General features: G+C 41.1%; 1 protein-coding gene across 1 annotated transcript; it reads left to right on the top strand.

Moving 5' to 3' along the window:
- The first annotated feature begins 1,156 nt into the window (after nucleotides 1-1,156).
- Nucleotides 1,157-5,074, top strand: LOC118576307 (C-X-C motif chemokine 13-like). The gene is made up of 4 exons (XM_036176609.1): nucleotides 1,157-1,217; nucleotides 2,962-3,094; nucleotides 4,665-4,745; nucleotides 5,020-5,074. Exons 1-4 carry the CDS (start codon nucleotides 1,157-1,159, stop codon nucleotides 5,072-5,074), a joined length of 330 nt encoding a protein of 109 aa, XP_036032502.1.
- The last annotated feature ends 18,612 nt before the right edge of the window (nucleotides 5,075-23,686 follow it).

Here is a 23,686-nt window from a genome sequence, read left to right as displayed (position 1 = left end):
CTGAGGACACCGAGCATTCAGTACTTGATTCATGGCATCAAATTGTTTAGGAAGTCACTCCAGAAAACCAAACTTGATTTCTCGGTGATCCAAGGTGTGTGATACATCTACACTGATCCAGGTCAGTTCACTGGCAAGCAAGACCAGGCTAGCCATTATACAAAGGCCCTCCTTTAAACCAAAGAATCCGTAGCAAACTGGGTTAAGGCTGGAGGCTAACTGTTTCCTTGATGTTGTCCAAACCAAGCCTCACAGGTGCTTAAGTTGAACAGTCTATGTACAGGGTCCCGCAGCTGGTGCTCTAATGAGTCTCAGCTTACTAACTTTCAAGTGCAGCCGCAAAGATGCTTATCTCAAAGCTGTTCCCTACCCTCCTCTCATCATGACACAGGCACACCGAGGACCAGACACATAGTTTCTCCTTTGAAGATTTCCATGCTGTGTAACCATCATCTCAGATAGGATAATGAAGAGGTGGCGAGGTTTGGTAGAAAAATCTATGGCACAGCCAGCTTGAGGATCTTTATGTGATGGAGTGTCTGTCAGGTGTCTAAATATTCACTGAGCACGTACCAAGGGTGAGCCCTCTTGCAAGGGCTGGGGACATAATGGAGCGATGTATGGAGGTCCTCGTGTCAAGGAGCTTATGTGTGAATGTATGGAGAAATTTGAGGCACCGTCCACTGCAGGAAGCAGTCAAAGCCACAAGCACCAGTAGCATTCCTGGAGTGTGCCTTGTGGTAGATTGCTTATCTAGCCTATTCTAGATCCTGGGTTCTTCTCTAGCACTAAAAAGAGAGTTCTTGGAGTGGGAGGTAGGGGGAGGGTGTCTCCAAACTGATACCATTCTCCTCATTTTTTTTTACCCTCAAATCTCCACAGCATCCCTGACATTTTAAATCTACATTTTCAAGAAAGTTTTTGTTATACTAACAGTGCTCTAGCACAAAGTCATGCATTATGCAGGATGAATTTCTTTTTCTGTAAAGGCAAACTCAGCACTCTTGGGGGGTTTGAAAACTGACTGAGGGTGCCGCTGACCCACTGGTGACAGAGGCCCTGGGAGGGCCCTCACTGGTGTACTTAAGTAAGAGCCTGGAGCTGGGAAGCCATGCTTAGACTCTGAGCTGAGGGTTGAACTCCACCTCCTGGCAGAATGAGGCTCAGCATAGCCGCCTTGCTTCTCCTGCTGGCCAGCTGCCTCTCTCCAGGCCACGGTGAGAACTTTCACTTATGATTTCACTAGCCTTTGAACAGAAGTGGTCCTCACCATTTCTTCTTCCATTAAAGCTGGGAAGGAAGTCTAACTAAAGCAGGGAAAATGCTCAGCTGCTTCTAGATTTTGAAGTGTGAGGTTCCCAGGGATATAACTCTTTAAAATGGAAGCTTTCAAAGTGTGAAGAATTTTATTTGTAGTAAGAGGAGCTCTGGGCAGTGAGTGTTCATGGGACTGAGGTTTGGTGTGTGTGTTGCTAGGCTGTCAGCTCGGCCCCCTCTAGGAAGACTTCTTTGAATGGCTCCTCTTTGCTCTGCCTCTTGATCAACCTTGGTCCAACATTCCCAGTACAGTTGCATGGAGTAAGGCCCTGACACTCTAAAGAAAGGGGAGGCAAGCAGCTGACTTCAGTCTGAATGGGGCAGCTGTTTCTGTGTGAGTAGATAAATGCCTAACTGAAGTGGCAAGATGTGTATACAGAGGAAGGGATGGATGTGTGGGCCAAAAGAAACTCCCCGGTTTACAGGACAATTACACTTAGGATGTGGAAATCCCTCCACCCCCATTTTCAGTCTTCACATACTGTTTTCACCCTTCACAGCTTGTCTCTCCCCTCTCCCATGAAGCTTTGCTGCTGATGTCAGTACAGTGTCTGTGTGTAATACTGCCTCAGTGGTGGTCTAATTATTGTCCCCTTGTTCAGCCCACAAAACTGTTAAGCACTATAGGAACTTGAGACTTTTACTTATACAAAAGATGTGATAAATATATTTTGTTTGTTTGTTTTGCTTTCGTTTTTTTTTTTTTTTTTTTTTTTTTTTTTTTTTTTCAGAAAGGGTTTCTCTGTGTAGTTTTGCACCTTTCCTGGAACTCACTTTGTAGACCGGGCTGGCCTCCAACTCACAGAGATCTGCCTGCATCTGCCTCCCGAGTGCTGGGATTAAAGGCGTGCGCCACCACAGCCCAGCTTGTTTTGTTTTGGGATATAAGGTCTCAGTAAGTGGCTTTGAACTTATAAAAAAAAAAAAATCAGCCTTTGTCAGCCTCTCAAATGGTTGGATTACCCAGCAATGATTTCTTTAAAAAAAAAAAAAACAAAACAAAACTCAGACTTCATGAAAACCCTTGAGATGAATTACCAATAAAATATCTATAACTAGTATGTATTTTAGTTGGATACAGTCTTGAATTTTTATTATTGGTTTTCATTTGGTAATAATTTATGAGTAAGATCGAGAACCAAGATATTGAACATAAATGAAGAAGCATCCTCCATGTGTTTCCTCAGGTAGAGAGACAGAAAGGTAAAGGGGTGTGCTCAGAGAAAGGATTCTATGTGTGAGAGAGATGGTTATAGTATTCGCAAATCTCTCGCAGGATCTGGTCCTCTGCTTTTGTGTTGGGAGTGGAGATCAGTTGATTTCACATCACATTAGTTGTAAAATAGTTGTATATCCCTAAAGCATCAGTTCTCAAATCACTTGAGTGCCAACACAATGCTACTAGCACAGTTAAGGAACGGTACCATTTTGAAAAGCTAAGTTTATTTTCATTAAGGTTTTGGTAGAAAACATTTGAGAGCACACAAGGCAAAACAAACAGAAATATATAAACTAAAAGCATATGCAGCTAGAAGTGCTGGCTTAAAATGTTTGCCTCTTCAAATGCATGATATAATTGATAATTCAGTTCTATTTCTAAGTCATAGGCCCAATGGGTTGAAGTGGCTGATTCTGTGTTTACAGGTATCCTGGAGGCCCATTACACAAACCTCAAGTGCAGATGTCCGAGAACAAGGTCGGCCTTTATCCCTCCAAACCTCATAGATCGGATTCAAATCATACCTCCAGGGAATGGCTGCCCAAAGACTAAAGTCATGCAAGAAAAAAAAAATTACGTAAGTTCTCTCTTCAAATGAAAATCAGATGAAATATATTTGTAACTAGCAACCTTATGGTAGCAAGAATCTCAGCTTGATGTTGCTAAACATCTGAAATTAATCATGAAAAATTGGAATATTTAAGTACTTGCTTTTCAGCAGTCCAAAACTATCACCCTTTCTCACTTGTTTTATTTCTCAAGCTGCTCCACCGAGGCCTGTCTGTTGTGGTTACAATGCCCGAAACTGGGGTTAAGGATGTGAACTCACTGAGGCTTCAGCTACCTAACCTGCCTGCAGCACCCGTAGGCAGGGATGGAGTAAGAACTCCTTTCCTCCTACACAGCCCTTGAAGGAGGCTTGCATAGAGCCTCTTTCTCCATGCTGGAACCTCACTTTTAGCGGCAGCTCTTCCCACAATGATCCTTTGCCCTCCCTTCTCCCCCCTTGTTTTCTTTCCCTTCATTCATCTCTGTGGACAGTGCTATGGAGAAGACCCAGGACATCTCAGATCCCAGACCAGACCCAGCCCTCAAGAACTTCCTCAGGCTTTGGAGAGTTTGTAAGCAGCTACATGTACTTGTCTCATTTTGAAACAGAGCTTTGTAGCTGGGACCAGATGGATTTGACTGGCAAAGTAGAAATACAGGTTCTCAAAAATTATATGAAATTCTTTCACTGTGATGGCATTATACTTTTACCAATGTCTCCACCAATGAGAGTTCTAACTAAGCCACAGTTACTCCCCTTAAACTCCACAGTAAATTCCTTAATGACATGTCTGGAACTTTTTAACTATTCAGGTCATAACTCCTGGAAAGTGGTCGCTCTGGAGTCAGACAACCTTTAGAGTAATTCAATGAATTCTGCTGTATTGTACCCTTGTGGTACAGTCATGGATGAGTTGTTTGAACCCTCTGAGCTTCCTGCCCATCAGAAGGAGAGAAAATAATAGTTCTTCTAGAACAGGCCTTCTGTGGGATGAATTGAGGTGACCATATGACTCATTAAGCTTTGTGAATGGCATACAGTGAGGACAACATTTGATAAACGTTGCCCATTAGCTGTGAGAGTTAGCTTTGTACTTAGTAATCTCTTAGATCAGGAAATGTCTTGCCAACTGGTGGCTTGGAGAAATGTCACTGAGATCAATCAGCTTTGAAACTTCTTCCATGTTCAAAGATATTCATTTTTTTTTCAGATAAAACATTTCAAGATAACATTTTCTAGTCTGTTTTATTCTCCTGAGCTCAGTGGACAAGACATTTAAGTGATCCTGGGGTATAACTTTAGAAGTGACCCAACTTTGGAGTCAGTGTTTTGGCTCCTCTCCAATTCATATAAAGATTATCGACAAGACAGTCTCTTATGACATATGGGCTTCTGTCAACTTGGACTCCACAAGCCTCACACCACAAAACACTTATTCCAGATTCAAAACTTCTTGCTCAAATTTCATTCTTCTAGGAGTAATTATTTTCACAGTCAACTCCCCGCATTATTAAAAAAATACAGGATGGACTAAAATGTACCACTGTGTCAATTTTAGTTTTGTTTATTTCTCCGCAGGATCTGGATGAAAACTAAGAAGATTCTATGTGTGAATCTTCTCGCCAGATGGTTACAAGAAGTACTAAAACCTGTACAGAGGTGAGTGAAGCACCCTGAGAGCTTTCCTCACCAGCCAAGTTGGGGAACACTTTACAATTAGGAAAAGTTTGTAGGACAGATGCCTGCTTTGCTGTTGGTGGGTATTGGCTAGAACAGGGCTGACTCATTCCAGCTGTTGAGTAAACTGTCATCCCAGCTGTTGAGTAAGCTGAAGCAAGTGTGCACAATAGTGGTTATTTGATGTCACCAAAGGGAAGCTCTAGTGTCTTGTGTGTATTCCTCTAAGTGTGACTGATTTTTGTTTAATTCGCAGCAAAAATACATTTTCAGCTCCTCCAGCTCCAGTGAGCAAGAGAAGGACTACCTGAAGCCCCTTATCTCCAAGGTCACCTGCACCCTCCTTATCTCTGCTTGGAATTTTAGCTTTGCTCTTAGTTCAAGAATTTCCAAGAAAAGAAGTTCCGTTTACAAGCAAACATGACTGTATGTCAAAACAACCCTGCAGGAGCTGAAGGGGGAACCTGGAGCCCCTTTGTGTACTAGACCTACATTCTTGTTCCTTAACAAAGGTTGTTTGAGGGTAGGTGTTTAGTTACAACCTACTCGTGCGTATTTGGTAATAGACCTGTTGTTTAATGTGAAACTGCCCTAGGTTGTAGAAGAATGGATCCTGTACCTTGTATTAATAAGAAAGTTATGGGGTGTGTTTCCATCGTTCTATGCCCTTAGGAAAAGCAGTTTTCCAGAATAGCCTCCAGAAGTTTCCTGGGCAGCTGATGCAGTTCCAGTCCCACATGATGCAAAGTAGCTCTCTGTAGTGAAAAGCCTATAAAGAAAATAGAGTCCTTCTAGTTTTAAGGGTTTCTTGCATACAATTTATTGTCTTAGATTAAAACCAGAAATGTTGAAAATCCTAGGATTAAAATTCCAGGCTCTCCAGCAATATACAAATGCATTCCTTTGCATTGTGGCCCTGATTATTATTTTTTTTTATTCACATCTTTCTCACAGACAAAATTCCAGTCTCTTGTATCAAATTTTTTAATGTTTCCTGCTCATCTAATGTCATTCAATAAACTTAATAAAATATTTTGCATATGACCGGCTCATTTTTAACAGACAATTTTCTCACACTGAGATGTTCTTCAGCTGTTCCTAAGGAGACGTGAGTTTTCAATCACATTCATTTTTTTTCTGCATATCAGAGCCCTCTACAGATGACCTCAAATTATGTCTGCCCTGAGAGTGGTTATGCATTGGGAAAGGTTTGGCTCGGAAGCCCCTTTTCCCCAGGCATGTTAAATCTGATTTCCTCCAGACTTTCAGATTCTTATTCAAACCCATTCTCACTACCTGTTTATATGGATTCCCTGAGTCTCCAATATTTCATTTGACAAAGTGTTGCATTGAGTTGACAGAGGACTTAAACGCCATTCTTTCCCACCACTATGCTGAGGTCACCGCCTGACTCTGCCTCTTAGCCTTCCTTGGCTGCTTTGTGGTCTGTTCCCATCACCTCTAGCTCACTCTTTAATTTATCTCATTCATTCATTCGTTTATCCATTTGTTTATTTTGTGGTGGGGTGGTGGGGTTTGATTTTGTATGGGTTTGTGCATGTGCTCATGTGTGGGAAGATGCATGTGTGTGGGGGAAGAGTTCAAACCCCAATATCATTCTTTGGGAGTCACCTATCTAATTTTTTAGATAAAATATTGAGTTGTACAATAATCACCAAAACACATTTATAATATTTTCATTACACACACACACTTCCCTTAGCTGTCACTTTCCTCCTCCAAACTTTTCCACTTGCCCAACCCCTAAATATTCATATATTCTGTGTTTTTATTGACTTAATTAATTTTTAGGAGAGATTTATTTTTTTTATCTATTTATTTAAATAGCATAAAATTAGGATAGATGACTTATTTTTATCTATTTATTAAAAAATAAAGCAGGAGTCAGCTCACAAGTAGGCTAGGCTGGCTGTCTCTACTTCCCCCAGGAGAGGGATTATGGGGCTCTGGGGTCTAAACTGAGGACTGCAGGCTTGTACAGCAAGTACTTTACTCATTACACTATTTCCCAAGTACTTCCCCACCCCCTTTCTTTCTTTCTTTCTTTCTTTCTTTCTTTCTCTCTTTCTTTCTTTCTTTCTTTCTTTCTTCTGTCTTTCTTCCTCTCTCTCTCTCTCTCTCTCTCTCTCTCTCTCTCTCTCTCTCTCTCATTCTTTCTTTCTTCCTAGTTTTCTTTTTTGAGACAGGATCTCAGTCTGTAGCCTGGGCTAGCCTGAAACTTACTATGTATGCCAGGCTGCCCTTGATTGGAGCTGTCTCCCTGCTTCAGCCACTTAGATATTCTCACATGTGTGAGCCTCAATGCCTGCCTTTCTCTTTTTCATTTTATTATTTTCAGAAGTCATGAAAGATACTTATAAATATTATATTCTCTGTCATCTATACTTTACATTTTTATTACAAATATGCAAAGGGAATATACAGTGTCATCAAGCACTAAAACCTAGTGCTTTTTACACCTCAGTGTTTGGAGCTCAGGAATCAGGCTTTAGTTTTATTACAGCATATAGCTCAACAAAAATCCAGGATCCTACAATAATCAGTGCTGCCATTTCTCATGAGGCAGCCACTATTAACCATCCTGTCACAGCTGGCAGAAATGAGGCACAGTAAGTGGGCACCAGGAACCATTGCTCTAACACTACCATCTCTGGGAAGCAGAGATCATCAGTAGAAACAGACAGGCAGACAGACACGTCTTGCCTTTGTCTGTGTAACTAGTCAAAGGCAAGCCAGAATCTGAAGCCAGGCTCACCAGACTCCTAAGTGGATGTTCTTAATCATGACGTTAGACTCAGAATACAATCAAATCTATTTTCTGATTTCAGCCCCTTTACCTGCTCTCCTCTTCAGAGCCAGTCAAAGCCAGAGGATATGGTGAGGTTGGAAGGGACTTAAGGGGACCTGGGAAAGGGAAAGAGCCCCTGACCCTCACCTGACGAGACCTGAGTTATGTCTCTTGCTGACTGAGCTGAGTTTTGGCATAGTTGACTAGAGGTCGCCCTACACAGAAACTGTATGTAGAAATTATACTTCCTAACAACCCTATAGGCTTATTAATATGACTAGGGAACCATATTTGGGATAAAAATACATGCCTTTACCTCTTTGCTTGAACTAGATAAAGCAAAGCCACTGTATATATTATTTTGATGAATGTTTTATCCTATTCACATTTCTTCCTTGTATGTGTCTTCCCTATACTCTCATAAATCACCTATAATTTCATTTAACAAACAATAACAAAAATATATCTTGCAATAAGAGAGAAGGAGACTGAAGCATTTTTCTTCTTCATCGGCCTCAGTTATAGATCATCTCCTTCAAACAATGTAATTTCAAATCCCCCAAATGACTAACATAGCTGCTCCTGAAGCCCTTAGATGGACCCTCTCCCTCACTCGACCTCCTTACACATGTCCATCCTTTCTCCTCAACAGTAAAATTGCTGACTTTGCTTTGGTCTGACTCATGAAGAAATTCTTTTCTGTGGCAAGTCAAGAATCCCAGCTCTACTCTAGTGGAGGTGTCTGAGGCTCTGACGGACTCCTTGGATTGCAAATATTGGGTGTCTGAGGCTCTGCAGGGATGCTCAGGCTGCACTGCCACGACACTGAGCTACTGAAGGCATGTGAGGCTGTGAGAGGGATTCAGGCTCTGCAGTCAGCAACACTGAGCTGCGCTCCCTGGTGACATGACAATGGATCAAGGTAATATACTGTATATTGTTTTAAAGCCAAAAGCATTTTGAATATTTTCACAAGGAGATGATAAATGCTTCAGGCAAAAAATGAACTTATCCTGATTTGAATTTGACACAGTGTATACATGATCAAAACATAGCATGTGCTTCCCTCAAAATATGTATGGTTTTTAAGTATCCATTTAAAAGGCTAAAAATAAAAGCTGCAGATAAGGGAAGGGTGGGGGCATCCTGTCTGTGTTAGAGAAAGGTGGGCAACACATCTATTGTTCATAGTTCAGTCCCATGCGGGGGTCTGGGCTGCTGCAGAGCTGTGAGTCCTGAAGGCTGTGCGTAATTGTAGAAAGGGAGGAAATGAGACCCGTGAGAGGCCTAAACCATCTTTTCCTAGCATAGCAGCACCCTTTCCTCGGAAGTTACCATAACATTAAGAGCACTCAACTGACTTAGAACCAGGACTAAGTCATAATTAGCTGCCAGAGAACTTGTTGTTGAACCAATTAATAGAGAGTCTTCAGGAAGGTTTGAAGGGAACAACTGTAGATTGTTAAGACGGGATTTAGGTACTCATGACTGCATGCATACATCTACTTACACATATGCCAATTAATCAAAAGTCAAAGTAAATAGAGTTGACAGGAAAACACAAAGCGATGCTTACCAAAAGAAAAGGATTGCTCTGGGAGGCTGAACCCAGGAGCCATAGGCCTAGCTGCACACCGATGTCCTAGCAGAACACAAGAAACCTGAAACAGACTGAATGATGCTCTGATCCACCTACCCAGAGTCCCAGGAGGAGATAGTTCTCCCACTCTGTCTCAAGGGCACAGCTGGCTTCCCCTCGACACTGTTCTGTGGGTTCGTTTCTCTTGTCTTGCATGTTCCCACACCTCCTTTCAGCACTGAAAGATCCATCTCAGTGCTCACAACTCCATGGAGAGTCTCATGCATATTCCAGAATTCTTTCTCTTGGTAAAGGAGCTGGAATTCAAGAACTACTGCTATGAACAACACCCCAGAAAGCCATCCCCCACTCTAGGCAGTTATGATGCTGCTAACAGTTCAGAGACAGCATTCATCCATCCTAACAGATGAGAACTCTCGGGGGGGGGGGGGCTTCTCTTCTCCTACGTCAGCTTAACCCAACTGTAGTCTAGATACACTAAAACTTACAGTCCTTAAGGGTTCAGTCAAGGAAGTTGTGTGGAAGAGCCCAACCCGTTTCCTGTTCCTATAGTTTGGTTTTCCAGAATCGCATATAAACAGGAGCATACTATCCTCGGTCTTTTGTCTGACTTATTTTTTCTTTGTATAGTGGTTTGGAGATACTTCACGTTAATGAATGGATTCCAAGTTTGTTTCCCATTGTTAATATTGTTCTATTGAATGCATATACCACAACTGGTTTATTTGTTCACCAGATGATAGATATCTGAATTGTTTTCAGTTTGGGCTGTGATGAAAGAAACTTCAGAGCAAACACATGCAGCAATCTGTGTACAAACACATTCTTGCTTCTGTCTGGTAAAAGAGAAATTTGCTCTCCATTGAGTACTCAGAAGTGGAATTTCTGCATCATGTGGAGTATGCATGCTTAACTTTATACAAATCTAATAGACTATTTTCCATGAGCAGTGCACCAGTTTGCAGCTGCCCAAATGCAAGTGTTTCAGCTCTTTCATAACTTTGCCAACACCAGGTTTGCTGATTTGCTAGGATGAGTCATGGAACCCAAGAAAGGCCTTTACGTGTTGCAATAGTCACTTTTGGGCATCTGCGTCGGACTACCAGAGAGAACTAGGAGACTGAGGGAAGACTCACTTTGACTCACAGTTTCAGGCAGGGCATTTTGTCCGTGGTGGCTCAACTTCATGAGCTCAGGTAAAACATCCTGGCAAGGGGAGACTTCAGACTTTAGACATTTAAATAACTTTCATAATCTCAATTTATGTTTCCCTAAAGGACACAGTTGTTGAGATTCATGGGTCCATAGCTGAGATTTACCTGTTTACAGGAGAAATAAGCCTTAAATCACTTTCTCATTTAGTTAAGCTGTCAGAAGGGAAAATGACTGTGTGTCTGAGTCTATTTGTGGCTCTCTCATATTTCATGCATCTATGTGTTTTCCTTCTTCCTGATGCTACAGTGGCCTTGAGTGGTGAGGCTTAATGTAAATTTTAAAATTATGTATCATGAACCTTTAAGGTTTGTATTCTGAAAAACTGTGTTGTCTAATTCAAGTTCAACTGCAATCTCTCCCACAGGAAATTTAGAATCACCTTGTCAGTTTCTGCCCCAGAGAGGATTTTGATTAGAATGGCATCAAGTTTGTGGGTCAGTGTGTGGAGACTTGACCTGTGACTACTGAGTTGTCCAGTTTATGAACATGATATTTCTCTCCGCATGGCATTTCTCCAGATTCTCTCAGAAATATTTTACAGGTGTTCACATTTGCCCCTTGCAGTGACCCCAAAACCAAACTCTGAGATGAAACATTTGAAAGATACTCCTCTGTTGCAGCCAGTGTTCATCATCCACATCATTTGATGTGGTTTCTGTCTTAGTTTGTATTGGCAATATTTCCTGTTACCCTCTTTACTCCAGAAAGGGGGTGACCAAATCCCTACATCTACTTGAAACTCCTCCCCTCCTTGCCAATTCTTTTGCTGGATTGGCACTGGCACACTTCCCTCTTTCCCACCAAGGCCAATCTCTTCACCTGCGTTTTATGGTTTTTCGAGACAGGGTTTCTCTGTGTAGCTTTGCACCTTCCCTGGAATTCACTTTGTAGACCAGGCTGGCCTTGAACTCACAGAGATCTGCCTGCCTCTGCTTCCTGAGTGCTGGAATTAAAGGTGTGGGCCACCACATTCCAGCTTCACCTGTGTTTAAAATCACCCCACCCCCACCATCAGAGACACTACATGACATCAACTGTTCTTTCTAAATAATCAAGCCCTCCCTCTCAGTTAGTTCTATCCCAACCCATTCAAACACATGCCAGTCTATTACATCTCAAAAAAAAAAAAATCACAATTTTTTTAAAGAGGCTTCTACCTGCTCACTTTCTGACTACCTTTTCCAGTGCCTTCCTTACTCTGAAGCACCATCCAAAGCCAGCTTCTGCCACACCACTTCCCAATCACGGCTGCCAGAAGTTTGTCAAAGACCATCCATAAAGCAAATCAAGCTGCTGCTGCTTCTATGACAATGCTGGTTGCGTTTAATGGTTTGCAACAAAAACATTTCTCTCTCGTCCACTTGTCTTTAGGTCAACTGTGGTTCAACTGGCTCGGCTGAGTTTGGCATTTAGCCAGGCCATTTGTTTGGTTCAGAACTCTCCAATGTGCCTCTTGTTTAGAGGAAATCAAATGGTATTCAGCATGTATTCTTGTCACAGTGACAGCAGATACCCAGACGAAGGATGAAGAGACATGCTGGGTCTCCTGTGGTCTAACTTGTCACTTTCTCTCACATTTTTTTCACGGTGACAGAAAAATAATTGTACATAGATATAGTTTATAATTGCGATCACATGATACATGTATACATTATGGGCTGATTAAATCAAGCTAATGAACACATACACCACCTATCATATTCAGCATTCTTTGAGCTGAGAACCTTTAAAGTCGACCCTTTTAGCAAATATGGTATACACAATGTGTTACTACCTATGGTCATGATGCTTAGCCAGTCATGCAAAAGAAAAAGTAAACCTCTGACCCACTTTGGTTCAAATATAACTGCAGGGCCACTGGAAGGGAGTGTGGGTGCAGAAAAGGGTAAAGAGCTGTCAAGGAGAGTTGGTAGTTCATGCTTCTTTTAGGGAACCCAGTAGTGTCTGGGAAACCATTAGTCCACAGCTAAACTCTCTCCCTTGGCACTCAGACCACCACACGTCAGGTTCCTTCTTCCTCTCTGGCCTTTGTGGACTTGCTTTCTGGTTCACCCTTCTCTCCACCCTCTCAGTATCTAACTTTTCTTGACCCCCTTTCGGACACTGTAGACTATCTTCCCAAGAAAAAAACTGAGGCTACAGACTTCACTGCCATGGAAGCGTTTGGTCCCATTCTGTCTTCCATCCCATGGTCACCGCATCCCACTGCATCCCAGTGACCATACTATCCCTGCTCTGGATTTTATGAAGCTACCCAGAACTCAATGTCAAGGACCAAATCAATGACTGAATTCCAGTCAGGCCTAATTCTAGTATGCCTCACACTGAGGATGTCCATAACTTGTTTAATTGTGCAAAGTTGAAAACTGGAATCATTTAGAGATTTCTCTCACCACTAGCTCCATCTCTCTCTCGTCTGTCACAAAAATCTGAAGACCATTTCCTTACACATTCCTCTTCCCACTCCTTATTTTGCAGCTTTACCACACCCTAGTCTTAGATCAAGTTTTACCTAGACTAGACAGCTTAAAAGCTGCCTTCCTCTATCCTCTGGTACCCCTTTTAAATGCAACACAGTATCTCTGCAGGCTGGGGTTTCTCAAGGATTGCTTCCTCAGAGAGGCCTTCCACACCAGTCAGCCTGGATCAGCTTCCTTCGGATGTGCTGCCACACACTTTATCTATGACCTCCATAGCCATCACTGGTGTGACCATCTAACTCCCATCCATCTCCCCATTTAGGATATTCCTTAAAGGCAACAATCCTGCTTTCCCTCAATCCAGATGTCATCTGCTTCCCACCTGTAGAGAGATTTTAGGTAAACTTCACAAGGCTGTGACTACAAAGACGTTCTTTACCGCCCTCTGGTGGCCTCTTGGGGAAATGTGTTCAAATTGAAGAAAGTTCAGCTCACATTCCCCCTCTTGCCCTCCTTTTTAGTCAAATCCCTAGGAGTTTCTCCCCAGAGCTGCAGACAAGTAAATCCTGTGAATCCTTCCTGTGAATAGCCAAATTCAGAAGATCAGGCTGTCGCCTGCCAAGCCAGAATTCTCACTAGTGTTTGAGTTTGATAGCTAACCCTGAAATTAAATCCCTGCAGTTTTTATTTCCCAGATGGTTCCTATGCGTGGACGCTGAGAAACTTTTGCCCCTGTGTTTTCTCTTTTTATGTCTTCCACACTTCTCACTGCAAAGCACCACATGCAAGTGATTCCCAGGACCAAACGTAATCCCTCCAGTTAGGCTTGCAGCCAGATGAAGAAAAGATGGACGGCAGAAGACTGAACCAAGATTTTGTCCTGTGGGCAGGAGAGATGGCTCAGCAAATAAAGACAACTATTGGCCAAGTCTGACAACCTAAATTCAATCCCTGACCCACACGGTAGAAAGAGACAACCAACTCTGCCATCCTCCATATTACACACCAAGACACAAACATATCCACACACATACACAAAATAAATAAATGTCAAATCATTTTTAAAAGATTTGGTCTTGCTATCTCTATGACTAATTCCAGTATAATTAAATCACATTGTTATTAGACCTAGGGGTCACAATCTGTGCCCCAAGACAGGTCCAACCACTTGTCCTCAAGAAGCTTATTGAAGGAGCCAGATTTATAGTGGATACCAGAAAGGAGCAATTTATTCTGTGTGGCCACATAGAACCCCTCAAGACCACCTTCAGGGTACTGAAGTGAGATCAAAACTTAAATAGAGAGCCAAGGACATGTACATCCAAGCAGTCCAAGTCAAGGAACAACCCTGCCCACCATTGACCCATCGTTATCTGGTGTGCTCCCATCTCCTCCTGTGAGGTGCTCTGAGGTGTTTTTAGAACCACCTCAAGACTCTTTCCAGGAGACAAGAACCCCCTCTGTCTGGTATTCTTCCCTTCTTCTGGCATGAAATTGCTGGAGAAAATACCATTTCTTTGGGGGACAATTGTTTATACAGTTTGATAGATTGGGGGACACAAGTGTCTCTTTAGAATGTCTTCATTTGTGCCAGGCTGGCTGCAGTCTGAGTCTCATAATTATTACACTTGCAGATGAAAAGAATATCAACATCTTGTAATGTGACATCAGGGCTGGGACACAGACATTCTAGAGAGCTGGGATTACTCTTCAGCTCCTCATGCTGTTCTTCTGGTCTTCCAGAAATGCCACAGGCAACCCAAAGTTCAGTCTACAGTCCTCTGCTGGCATCCAGTTGTAAGTGGCATAATTGTTAGAACATCCGGCTCATCAGTCCTCCTCATGAAGATCAGGGAGATGGGAGCCTGGTTCAGGCTCCCAGAAGAGACAAGACAAATGAAGGAAATATGTCCATGGGCCACCTTCAGCTCCTCCCTTTAAGGAGATTAATACCAGTCCATTGTCCACTGCCAGGTACCAACCTAAAAAACGGTTTTCCTTTGTGCTCCTTCTGAAATTAGATGGGGAGTAATTGCCAAAAGTTCAAGTAAGCAAAGACCTATTATATTATTCAATAGTAAAATTAGCATTTCTAAGGCACTCTGTACTAAACAGCAGGTGCCATTCCTGGCTTCGAGAGTGAATCATCACAACACACACACACACACACACACACACACACACACACACACACTTGCTTTGTCTGTATGTCCTTCCCTTGCTGCCTCCACCTCCTAAGAAGTAAGACTGACAGTGAGCAAAGAGCTGTGCACTGATTTCAGTGAGGGCTCTTCCAGGGCGTGGGTGTCCTGTCTGTCAGGAACAACTGACATCCCCGGTAAGCAACCACATGTTAAGAAAAAACATCTTTTATTTTGCTTAACAATTTTACCCTTTAGAGTCCACAGCTGGAATCAACTCCCAAACTTCCATTTACAAAATATCCAGCCACCCTTTCTGGATGATTGTTGTTTAAACTGAAGCCCTTTCTCCACATTCTATCATTGTGATAACCTTATGTATGGACACGCACTTCATGGAAGTGAATGAAATTGAAAACGTCAATTGCAGTTACAGGTGGGAGTGTAAACCAGGGTGAACAGGATTAACTCGGCCACAGGTAATGCAACCTGGATTCATGTCCTTGAATTTGTTTTGTTTGTGGTTTTGTGGGTTGAGTTTTTCTCTTGTGTTCCTGCCTGTTAAAAGCCAAGCATCCTTCCTAATTTAAATGTTCCCTGTTACCATCCAGCTATTGCTGCTGGATTAGTGAAATGGATGTTTCCCTCTGACCCTCTAAGTACTTTTTAGACACTCTGAAGAGTGTGGGACCTGCTAACCGAGTGAGCAGTCCCCTGTCAGCTCACTGAGGCTGGCTTGTCCATCTCCAGTTGCTGTGGGGCCTTGTGACAGGCAGGGCAGAGGTTCAACTTTCTATGTAGACATGAGACTTCTGGAAACTCTGGCCAGTTCCAAAGCCTACTGACTGACAGGGACCTTGATATTCCTCTGAGGCCTAAGGAACGATGAAATTCCAAGGAAGATTACAATTGAGGAAGTTTTCCAACTTTCTTTCCGCCTTCTCCATTGTCTGTGTGTTCTGGACTGTCATCCAAACCAAACTACAGCCTCTCGGCTGCCCTTGAATCTTAAAATCACCCCTCCACTGCAATGTGGAGAATTTATGAAATTTTGGGGAAAACTTTGGCCAAAATCTGAGGTTTTTTATAGCATTCTTCCCATTTTTTGTTTGTGTGTTCCGCCACTTTATTTTTGATTTCTTCTATATAAGGCTCTAGCCTCTTCATGATGTTACTTATAAGGTGGTTTTCTTCTTCTTCTATTCTGTGATATTCAGGTCTAGCTGTTGGAGAAGGGCTAAGTTCTGGTGATGCTATATTGTTCTTTATTTTGTTCTGTGTACTTCTGTCTTGACTTCTGCCCATCTCCTTGTGGGTATGTTCTTGGTCTTATCAGTGTACTTGGTCCATACAGAGCTGACAGATTTAGGGAGCCTCTCTCTGGCCCAGATGGAAGCTCTGGGCTGGATGGAGCTCTGGTCCAGGTGAGAGTGCTGGCCAGGTAGGAGCTAGGGGGCTGGACTCTGAGTCTCAGGAAGTCCCTGGAGTCTCCTTATCTTGTCCAGATGGGAGCTCCTCTTGTCCAGATGGGAGTTCCAGGACAGGATGGAAGCTCTGTTCCAGATAGGAGTTCCAGGGCAGATGGGAGCTGGGGGCTAGTCCCTGAGTCTCAGGAAGTTGGTGGGGTCTCAGGCAAATGGTTGTGGGCGTAGGGTGTGGAGACTACAGGGTCTTCCTGCAGTCTTGGAAAAGGGGAGCCTTCCCACAGGGCTTGCTGATTGGCCAGAAATTGGGCCAAGTTTGGCAGGTCCTCCCAGGGTGGTTGGTTCCCAGGGGTGGGAACCAGGGCACCCTGCTTCTCTACCTATAACCCCAGGCACTCACCTCTGGTCCAGATGGGAGCACGCAACTACTAGTTTTAAATATTTTACATTGGATTGGATTTTTGTATATTATACACAAGATATATATATATATATATATATATATATATATATATATATATATTCAAATTTGAGATTGATTTTCTTAGAAAATGATGTGTGTATATTTATAATCTTGTTCAGGATATTGCACCTATACAGTTCATTTAAGAATGTAATTGAATTTGCTTATTAGGATATAAAGAAATGAAAGTTAGTAGTTAGACATTACAATCGAAGTTGTAGTCATATTAGGTATGTTTTCAAGGTCAAGCAGAGATAATTTTTAGAAAGTCATATCATCTGCAAATCTTTCAGAGATCTACATAATATGGCATTTAAGGTGCTTTAGTAACAGATTTTTTTATGACTATGAGACATGTATGCTCCTGGTAGCACTAATCTACTACAGAAAAAATACGGGCATTGAAGACACTGCATATAGAGTTAACTTTCATTGTGGCAAAAGTTAGCCACTAGGCAAGAAATTACCCTCACATCAACTGCTGATACTATTCAAAAATCACTAGCAGGGCACAAATCATCAGACTATTGATCCTTGTCATGACAAGTGTGTCATGATATAGCTTTGGCAACAGGTGTCCTCTGAGGCCAGGGCAATATGGCCCCTTTCCTGAAATGGCTTTGCAATCTGGAAAAGGTATAGTGCCCCTTCGTTCTAAGGCAGCTGAAAAGGTAGTGGGCTGATGGCTCCTGGTATGCAGTGGGACAGTAGCTGGAACAGTTATTCTTGGAGGAGTAACTAGGCTGATGGATTCTGGCCTCTCAGTGGTAGACTGGCATTTAATAAAAGAGATGAAACTACCCACAAGCTGAGAAGAATAGGAAGCAGAGAAGAATGGGATGCCAAGATGAAGCCACCTACAAGCTGAGAAGAATGGGAAGTCTAAACTCCAAAAACACCCGCATTTTCTAGAATTTAAAATCCTTAATTATGACATGACACTGGTAGAATTCATGTTTATCTGGTACTTGGAATACTCGCACCCAATGTGGACTTGAGCTGTAGGCCTTGTGTACATCCTGTCAGATATGCTAAGACAGTAGGCCCAAGATGATGCCCCAATATTAGACGGAAAGCTCTGGTGACTGTCCAAGAATCTGGCTGTTTCTGTCATAAATCACACTTTTTGGAAGTTGCTTGTTTGTTTGTTCTTCCTATTTTACTAGGTATTATTTCCTTCTTGGGTCTCTGAGGGAGTTATAGATTAAATAGTTATAGTTTTCCTTGTTAAACCATTCAGAGAAGAAACTCACTAATAGATATTAAGTATGGAAGTTTGAAATAAATCTTAAGATAGTTGTCTGTTGGTAATAAAAGATAGAATAGAACATGAATTAGTTACATTTTGGACTCACCAAGATAGGATAGATAATGGAATATTTTCTCTGAATTTGTTAAATGCAAATGGACTAGACATTGTTGAGGTTATGCATGTATATATTGTATATAGTTATTGTACTTATTGTATATAGTTTTTCTTATATTAGTTATAATTTTTTATTTTTTATTAGACAAAAAAGGGGGGAAATGTAGTGATATTTTATTTGTGCTTTAATAAATAAAGCTTGCCTGGAGATCAGAGGAAAATGCAAGCCATTATAAGCAAACAAAGAAGTCAGGCAATGAAAGCACATGTCTTTAATCTTTCACTTGGCAGGCAGGCATGTGTCTGGACTTTTGTGAGGTCAAGGCCACACTGGAAACAGAGCAATGTATAGTGGCACACACCTGCCTTAAATTCCAACACTAGTTAACCATGGAGGTCTGGAGTTCTGTGCAGGCAGACAGGAAGTGACAGAGCTGGGCAGGAAGAGGAAGTTATGTATTTGGACATAGAGACAGCAAATCAGATAACAGAGCAGCATGGCTTATAGGCATGGATAGACAGGAAGTATCTCTCATTGGAAGCTGAAGTGTTGGTGAGGTTAGGTTAGCGTATGGCTGTCCTATTCCTCTGATCTCTCTCAGGCTTTAAATCCTACCTCTGGCTCTAGGATTTTTATTTAATAAGACCATTTAGAAACTAATCTACACATGGTGCTCTTTCAGAGGGCTCAAATTCAGTTTCTTGTACCTATTTCAGGTGACTCATGACTGCCTGTAAATCCAGCTCCTGGTGATGGAATCTGTGTCAAAATCTGCATTCATGTGCATTAATCTACACAACACATGTGTGCATATGCATTTACCTAAATAAAAAATTTATTTAAAAAAACTAATTATACAAGCAAAAAAACTAACTTACTACTTAAAGTGGAGATATACTCAGTGGCAGGGTGCTTGCCCAGTGCCTACTATGCTCTGGGCTCAATCTTCAGCTTTACACTGTGAAAAGAATGCATGGAGATTGAGGTTTGGGGTTCAGCTCAGTGATGAACACTTACACAGCTTGCATTTGGCCCCTTGGTTTGATCTCCTGCACCATGGAAAAATTAAAGGTTATAAGGGGTTTTGACATATAAAGTAGATATAGAATCAGAAGTGACCAGGTGTGTATTTCACATAAACATAATTTTCTTTAAGTGCCATCTTTGAAGTTTTAGGTTTCATATGTATTGTTTTGTGTAGCTGAAGTTTTTCTGTGTTCCACCTGGTCTGCAGCAACTCAGACCCAACTAAACACACAGATGCTTATTTAATTAAAACTGCTTAGCCATTAGCTCAGGCCTACCACTGACTAGCTCTTACATTTAAACTAACCCATAACTCTTATTTATGTTTAGCCACGTGGCTTGGTACCTTTTCTCAGTTCTGACTTCATTTCTTGCTTCTTCTGTGTCTGGCTGGTGACTCCTGACTCAGCCTTCCTCTTCCCAGAATTCTCCTTGTTTGCTTATACTGCCTATACTTCCTCCCTGGCTACTAGCCAATCAGCATTTTATTTATCAAACATTCAGAGCAACACATTCACAGCATAGGGAACATCCAACAGCACCTCCCCTTTTCTGCCTAATCAAAAAGGAAGAGTTCAACTTTAAAATAGTAAAGTTACAAATAACAAAATAGTAATCAAACAAGAATTACAGTTATAATATCTAGTGTATTTGTATTTGGCAAAATTAAAGAAAATATTCTATCTATCCTATATTTGTGAGTCTAAAGTTTCATATCTACCTTATCTTTTATCATAACCAAGGAAAACCATAATTATAAATATCTAGTCTTCAACTACATCAAATACCCCAGAAGGATACAATATTATCTAAGTAAACAAGAAGAGCATTATAAGCAACTTCAAAAAATCTAGAATGATAGGAGGCTGCTGGCTACCTGGACAGTCAACCAAAGTTCATCTGCAGTGTTGGGGAATCCGTCTTTAGCCTATAGGTCTAGAGTCTGTCAGTCACTTTTACTGTGTGTCCTGTAGAATGTCTGGCCGTTTCTTCTGTGAAGCAAGAACCTGAAGGATCATCTCGCCTTGCAAAGTTCAGTGGTCACCTTCCTATGGGTCCTGCATGTCCAGTCAATACAACATTTTGTAAAGCAGTCCAGGCAAGAATAGTTTCTGCTCAAATGGCTATTTTGACCAAGAAGGAGATAAATTCCATATAGAGTGTCTTTGACACCCATCTTTTCTCTGAAGTAAGTGATGTTGCCAGGAGCAGATGTGTCTCATAGTCCATAAAAGTCTAAGTTTTTAAAACATTTCAAATGCCTTATTCTGTAGGTCTTTGAAGTGTTTGTAGATTACCTACCTAATTGAAATATATTTAAGTATATCTAGAGAACTTAGCTAAAATGACTACAAGTGTTATTATCACAAAAGACTAATTATTAACCTGTATTTCTTAGTTATCCATTACAATTCAAATGAGTTACATAAATATAATACCTTAAATGAGAGTAGAAATATGTATACAGTATAAGAAAAATTAACTTTAAATTTGTATCAATAAACTAAAATCTATAGCAATGTAAAACACGTTAAACAAGTTGTTGCTCTTTAAAAGTAGGTTCAATAGTCTACCTTCCATCCTATCATATCCATATCCTATATTTCTAGATCCATTTTGTTTTCTCTCTTTTTTATTTTCAGAAAGCATGCCATTATATAGCTCTCACACAGCATTCCTGGGTCCCTAGCTCCCTAGGATGTACCTCACTTGAAAGTGCTTTACTACTATACATGAAATCCTCAATTGGATCTGTAAAGTCCATTAAATGGGACACATTGTACTCACTTGTAATCGCACCATACTGGAGATAGAAACAGAGGATTAGATAATCTAGGTCATCCTACCTATATAGGCTAAGAACTTGTTTTGAAAACTAACGACACTATAATCACAAAAAACACTTTTACAAAAACCCAAAGCTATATAGTTGTATTGTTTTGATTTTGTATCAATATACAAGTTGTATTAAATAGGAATAGAAAAATAGTTTACATTTGTATCAATATACAAGAATCCATATCATTGCAAATTATCTTAAGCTTATAGTTTGCTAAATTAGTTTACCAGTAAATATAACTATCTTAAAATCCTATGCTAGCTATTCCTTTTTTCGCTTTTCCAAAAGATAATCTTGAGTCTAAATATTACTGTGTTCCCCCCAAATCTATTACATTCATCCACAACCCTGAGAAAATAAAACCTTTTGGGAGGAGTGTCATTTTCTTAAAATTGATACCTGCTCTCTAGTGGATGACAGTATCTCTTGAATCCTGTAAGAAAGCTAAATGATTTAGACTCAAGAGGACTAGCCATAATTATTGTAGCCAATCTCACAGTAATGGGTAAAGTTTATGTGAAGTTCTGGCTAGAAGTGTAATATGATGGACCATCTCATCTTGAAACTGTCCTGAAGAGTTTGCAGTACAAAGGTGATCATCAAGTGCTGTTCTTTTTTTGGTTCAGTGGCATCATTATGAACCTGGCATAGTTGTTGTTGTGGGGTCCTATCATCCTTCTGGAGACTTTATGGATTGAAAAGATTTATTTTTCACTGTACAAAACTTGAACATTATTAATATCAAAATGGAAAGTTTGAATCTTAAGTTGACATGACATGTGAGGAAGGATTCTGATGAATTAAGACTAAGCATGGAGAGAAATAGAATCTTGACCACAATGATCCCTAGATTATTGTTTTCTTCTGTCCCCCACCAGGTGGCTCTTCTGATATGAGACAGAATCTCCTAAGTTTTTCTTTTGCAAAGTGCTTGGGTTTGGAGAAGGAGACAGCCACATTCCAACTCCAAAGCCAGCTTGATTTATAATTGAGTCAGGACCATAACTTTTCCAGAGTTAAAGAGACATTTGTGTTAGGTAGTAAGATATTACCCTGTGTTGTAAATTGGTACCAAAATGTCCTTCCTTTCTTTTGTAGATGGCTGGGTGTCCAAGGCCTTTTGACTTCTTGAAGATGAGTATTTCTATTATCCCATAAAGACAAAAACCAGAACCCTGCCATGACCCTTGTTTGTTGAGTTTTCCTTACAACTTGTAGAATTGTCACATTGATGGATGAGCTATCATTTCTCCTCATCAAGGGGTTTTTCCTGTTTGACTCCAATTTTTAGCCACATTGTTGGTATCCACAGCTTTTCTTCTCCCTAAGAATCAAAAGCAGAACCCTTTCCCCAAAACAGGACATATCCTGGCTTCCATGGCATGGTCAACATAACTTCAAAGTACTTAGGCTGCTTTATCTCAGGAGTGTTTTCCGTTGTCCAATATCTCTCCATAGCAGTTCCTTTCTCATCAGAACTGAGAAAATTCAAAGTTAATACAGCATTATCTAATCTATTTCTAGGGATCATTGCTGTTTCTTTCTGTTTATTTCGTATATCCTTTAAAGTTCAATTAGATCTTTCTATGACTGCTTGGCCTGTAGAATTGTGTGATATATCTGTAATATGTTCTGTATAGTAATAAGCAAAAAACTGTTTCATTTTACTGGAGACATAAGCTGAAGCATTGTCAGTCCTAATTTTTCTGGTATTTCCATGATGGCTATATGCTATGGGATGTCTTTCTGTATGCTGTGAATATGTGTTGCTCTGATTAGTTGATAAATCAAGCTGCATTGGCCTATGGCATGGCAAGATGGAGCCAGGCAGCAAAACCAAAGATAGGAGAGAAGAAAGGAGAATAGTGCAGATGATGCAAGCTGTCAGCAGGAAAAACATGATGTAAAATACCAGCAAGCCACAATCTGTGTGTGGTATTGTATTCCCCAAAATATTGTGCACCCTAATATACTTACCTGAGGTCAGAGAACAGGAAAGCCACAATATTAAGCATAGAGGTTAGGAAGTGGCACTCACAACTTTAACCCTAGCATTTCAGAGACAGAAATCCCTCTGATCTCTGTGAGTTCAAGGCTGCATTGGAAACAGCCAGGCATGGTGACACATACCTTTAATCCCAGAAAGCGAGCCTTTAATCCCAGGGTGAAGCAGAAAGAGAAAGATATATAAGGCGTGGAGACCAGGAACAAGAAGCATTTGGCTGGTTTAGCATTTGGCTGGTTTAGCATTTGGCTGGTTAAGCTTTTAGGCTTTGAGCAGCACAGTTCAGCTGAGATTCATTTGGATGAGTCTTGCAGTCTGAGGAAACAAGACCAGCTGAGGAACTGGTGAGGTGAGGAAGCTGTGGATTGTTTTGCTTCTCTGATCTTCCAGCATTCACCCCAATACCTGGCCTCAGGATTGATTTTATTAATAAGACTCTTTGAGATTCATGCTACAGCCATGTGGCAAGACAGATTTATATAAATGAGTTAATTTAAGCTATAAGAGCTAGCTAGAAAGAAGCCTGCCATGTCATAGTTTAAAAATAATATAAGCCTCTGTGTGTTCCTTTGGGTCTGAATGACCATGGGACCAGACAGGACACAGAAAAACT

Source organism: Onychomys torridus, unplaced genomic scaffold, assembly GCF_903995425.1.
Source record: "Onychomys torridus unplaced genomic scaffold, mOncTor1.1, whole genome shotgun sequence".
Taxonomy (NCBI): domain Eukaryota; kingdom Metazoa; phylum Chordata; class Mammalia; order Rodentia; family Cricetidae; genus Onychomys; species Onychomys torridus.
The sequence above is the reverse complement of the archived record's forward strand: the minus strand, read 5'-3'. Positions and strand labels throughout refer to the sequence as shown.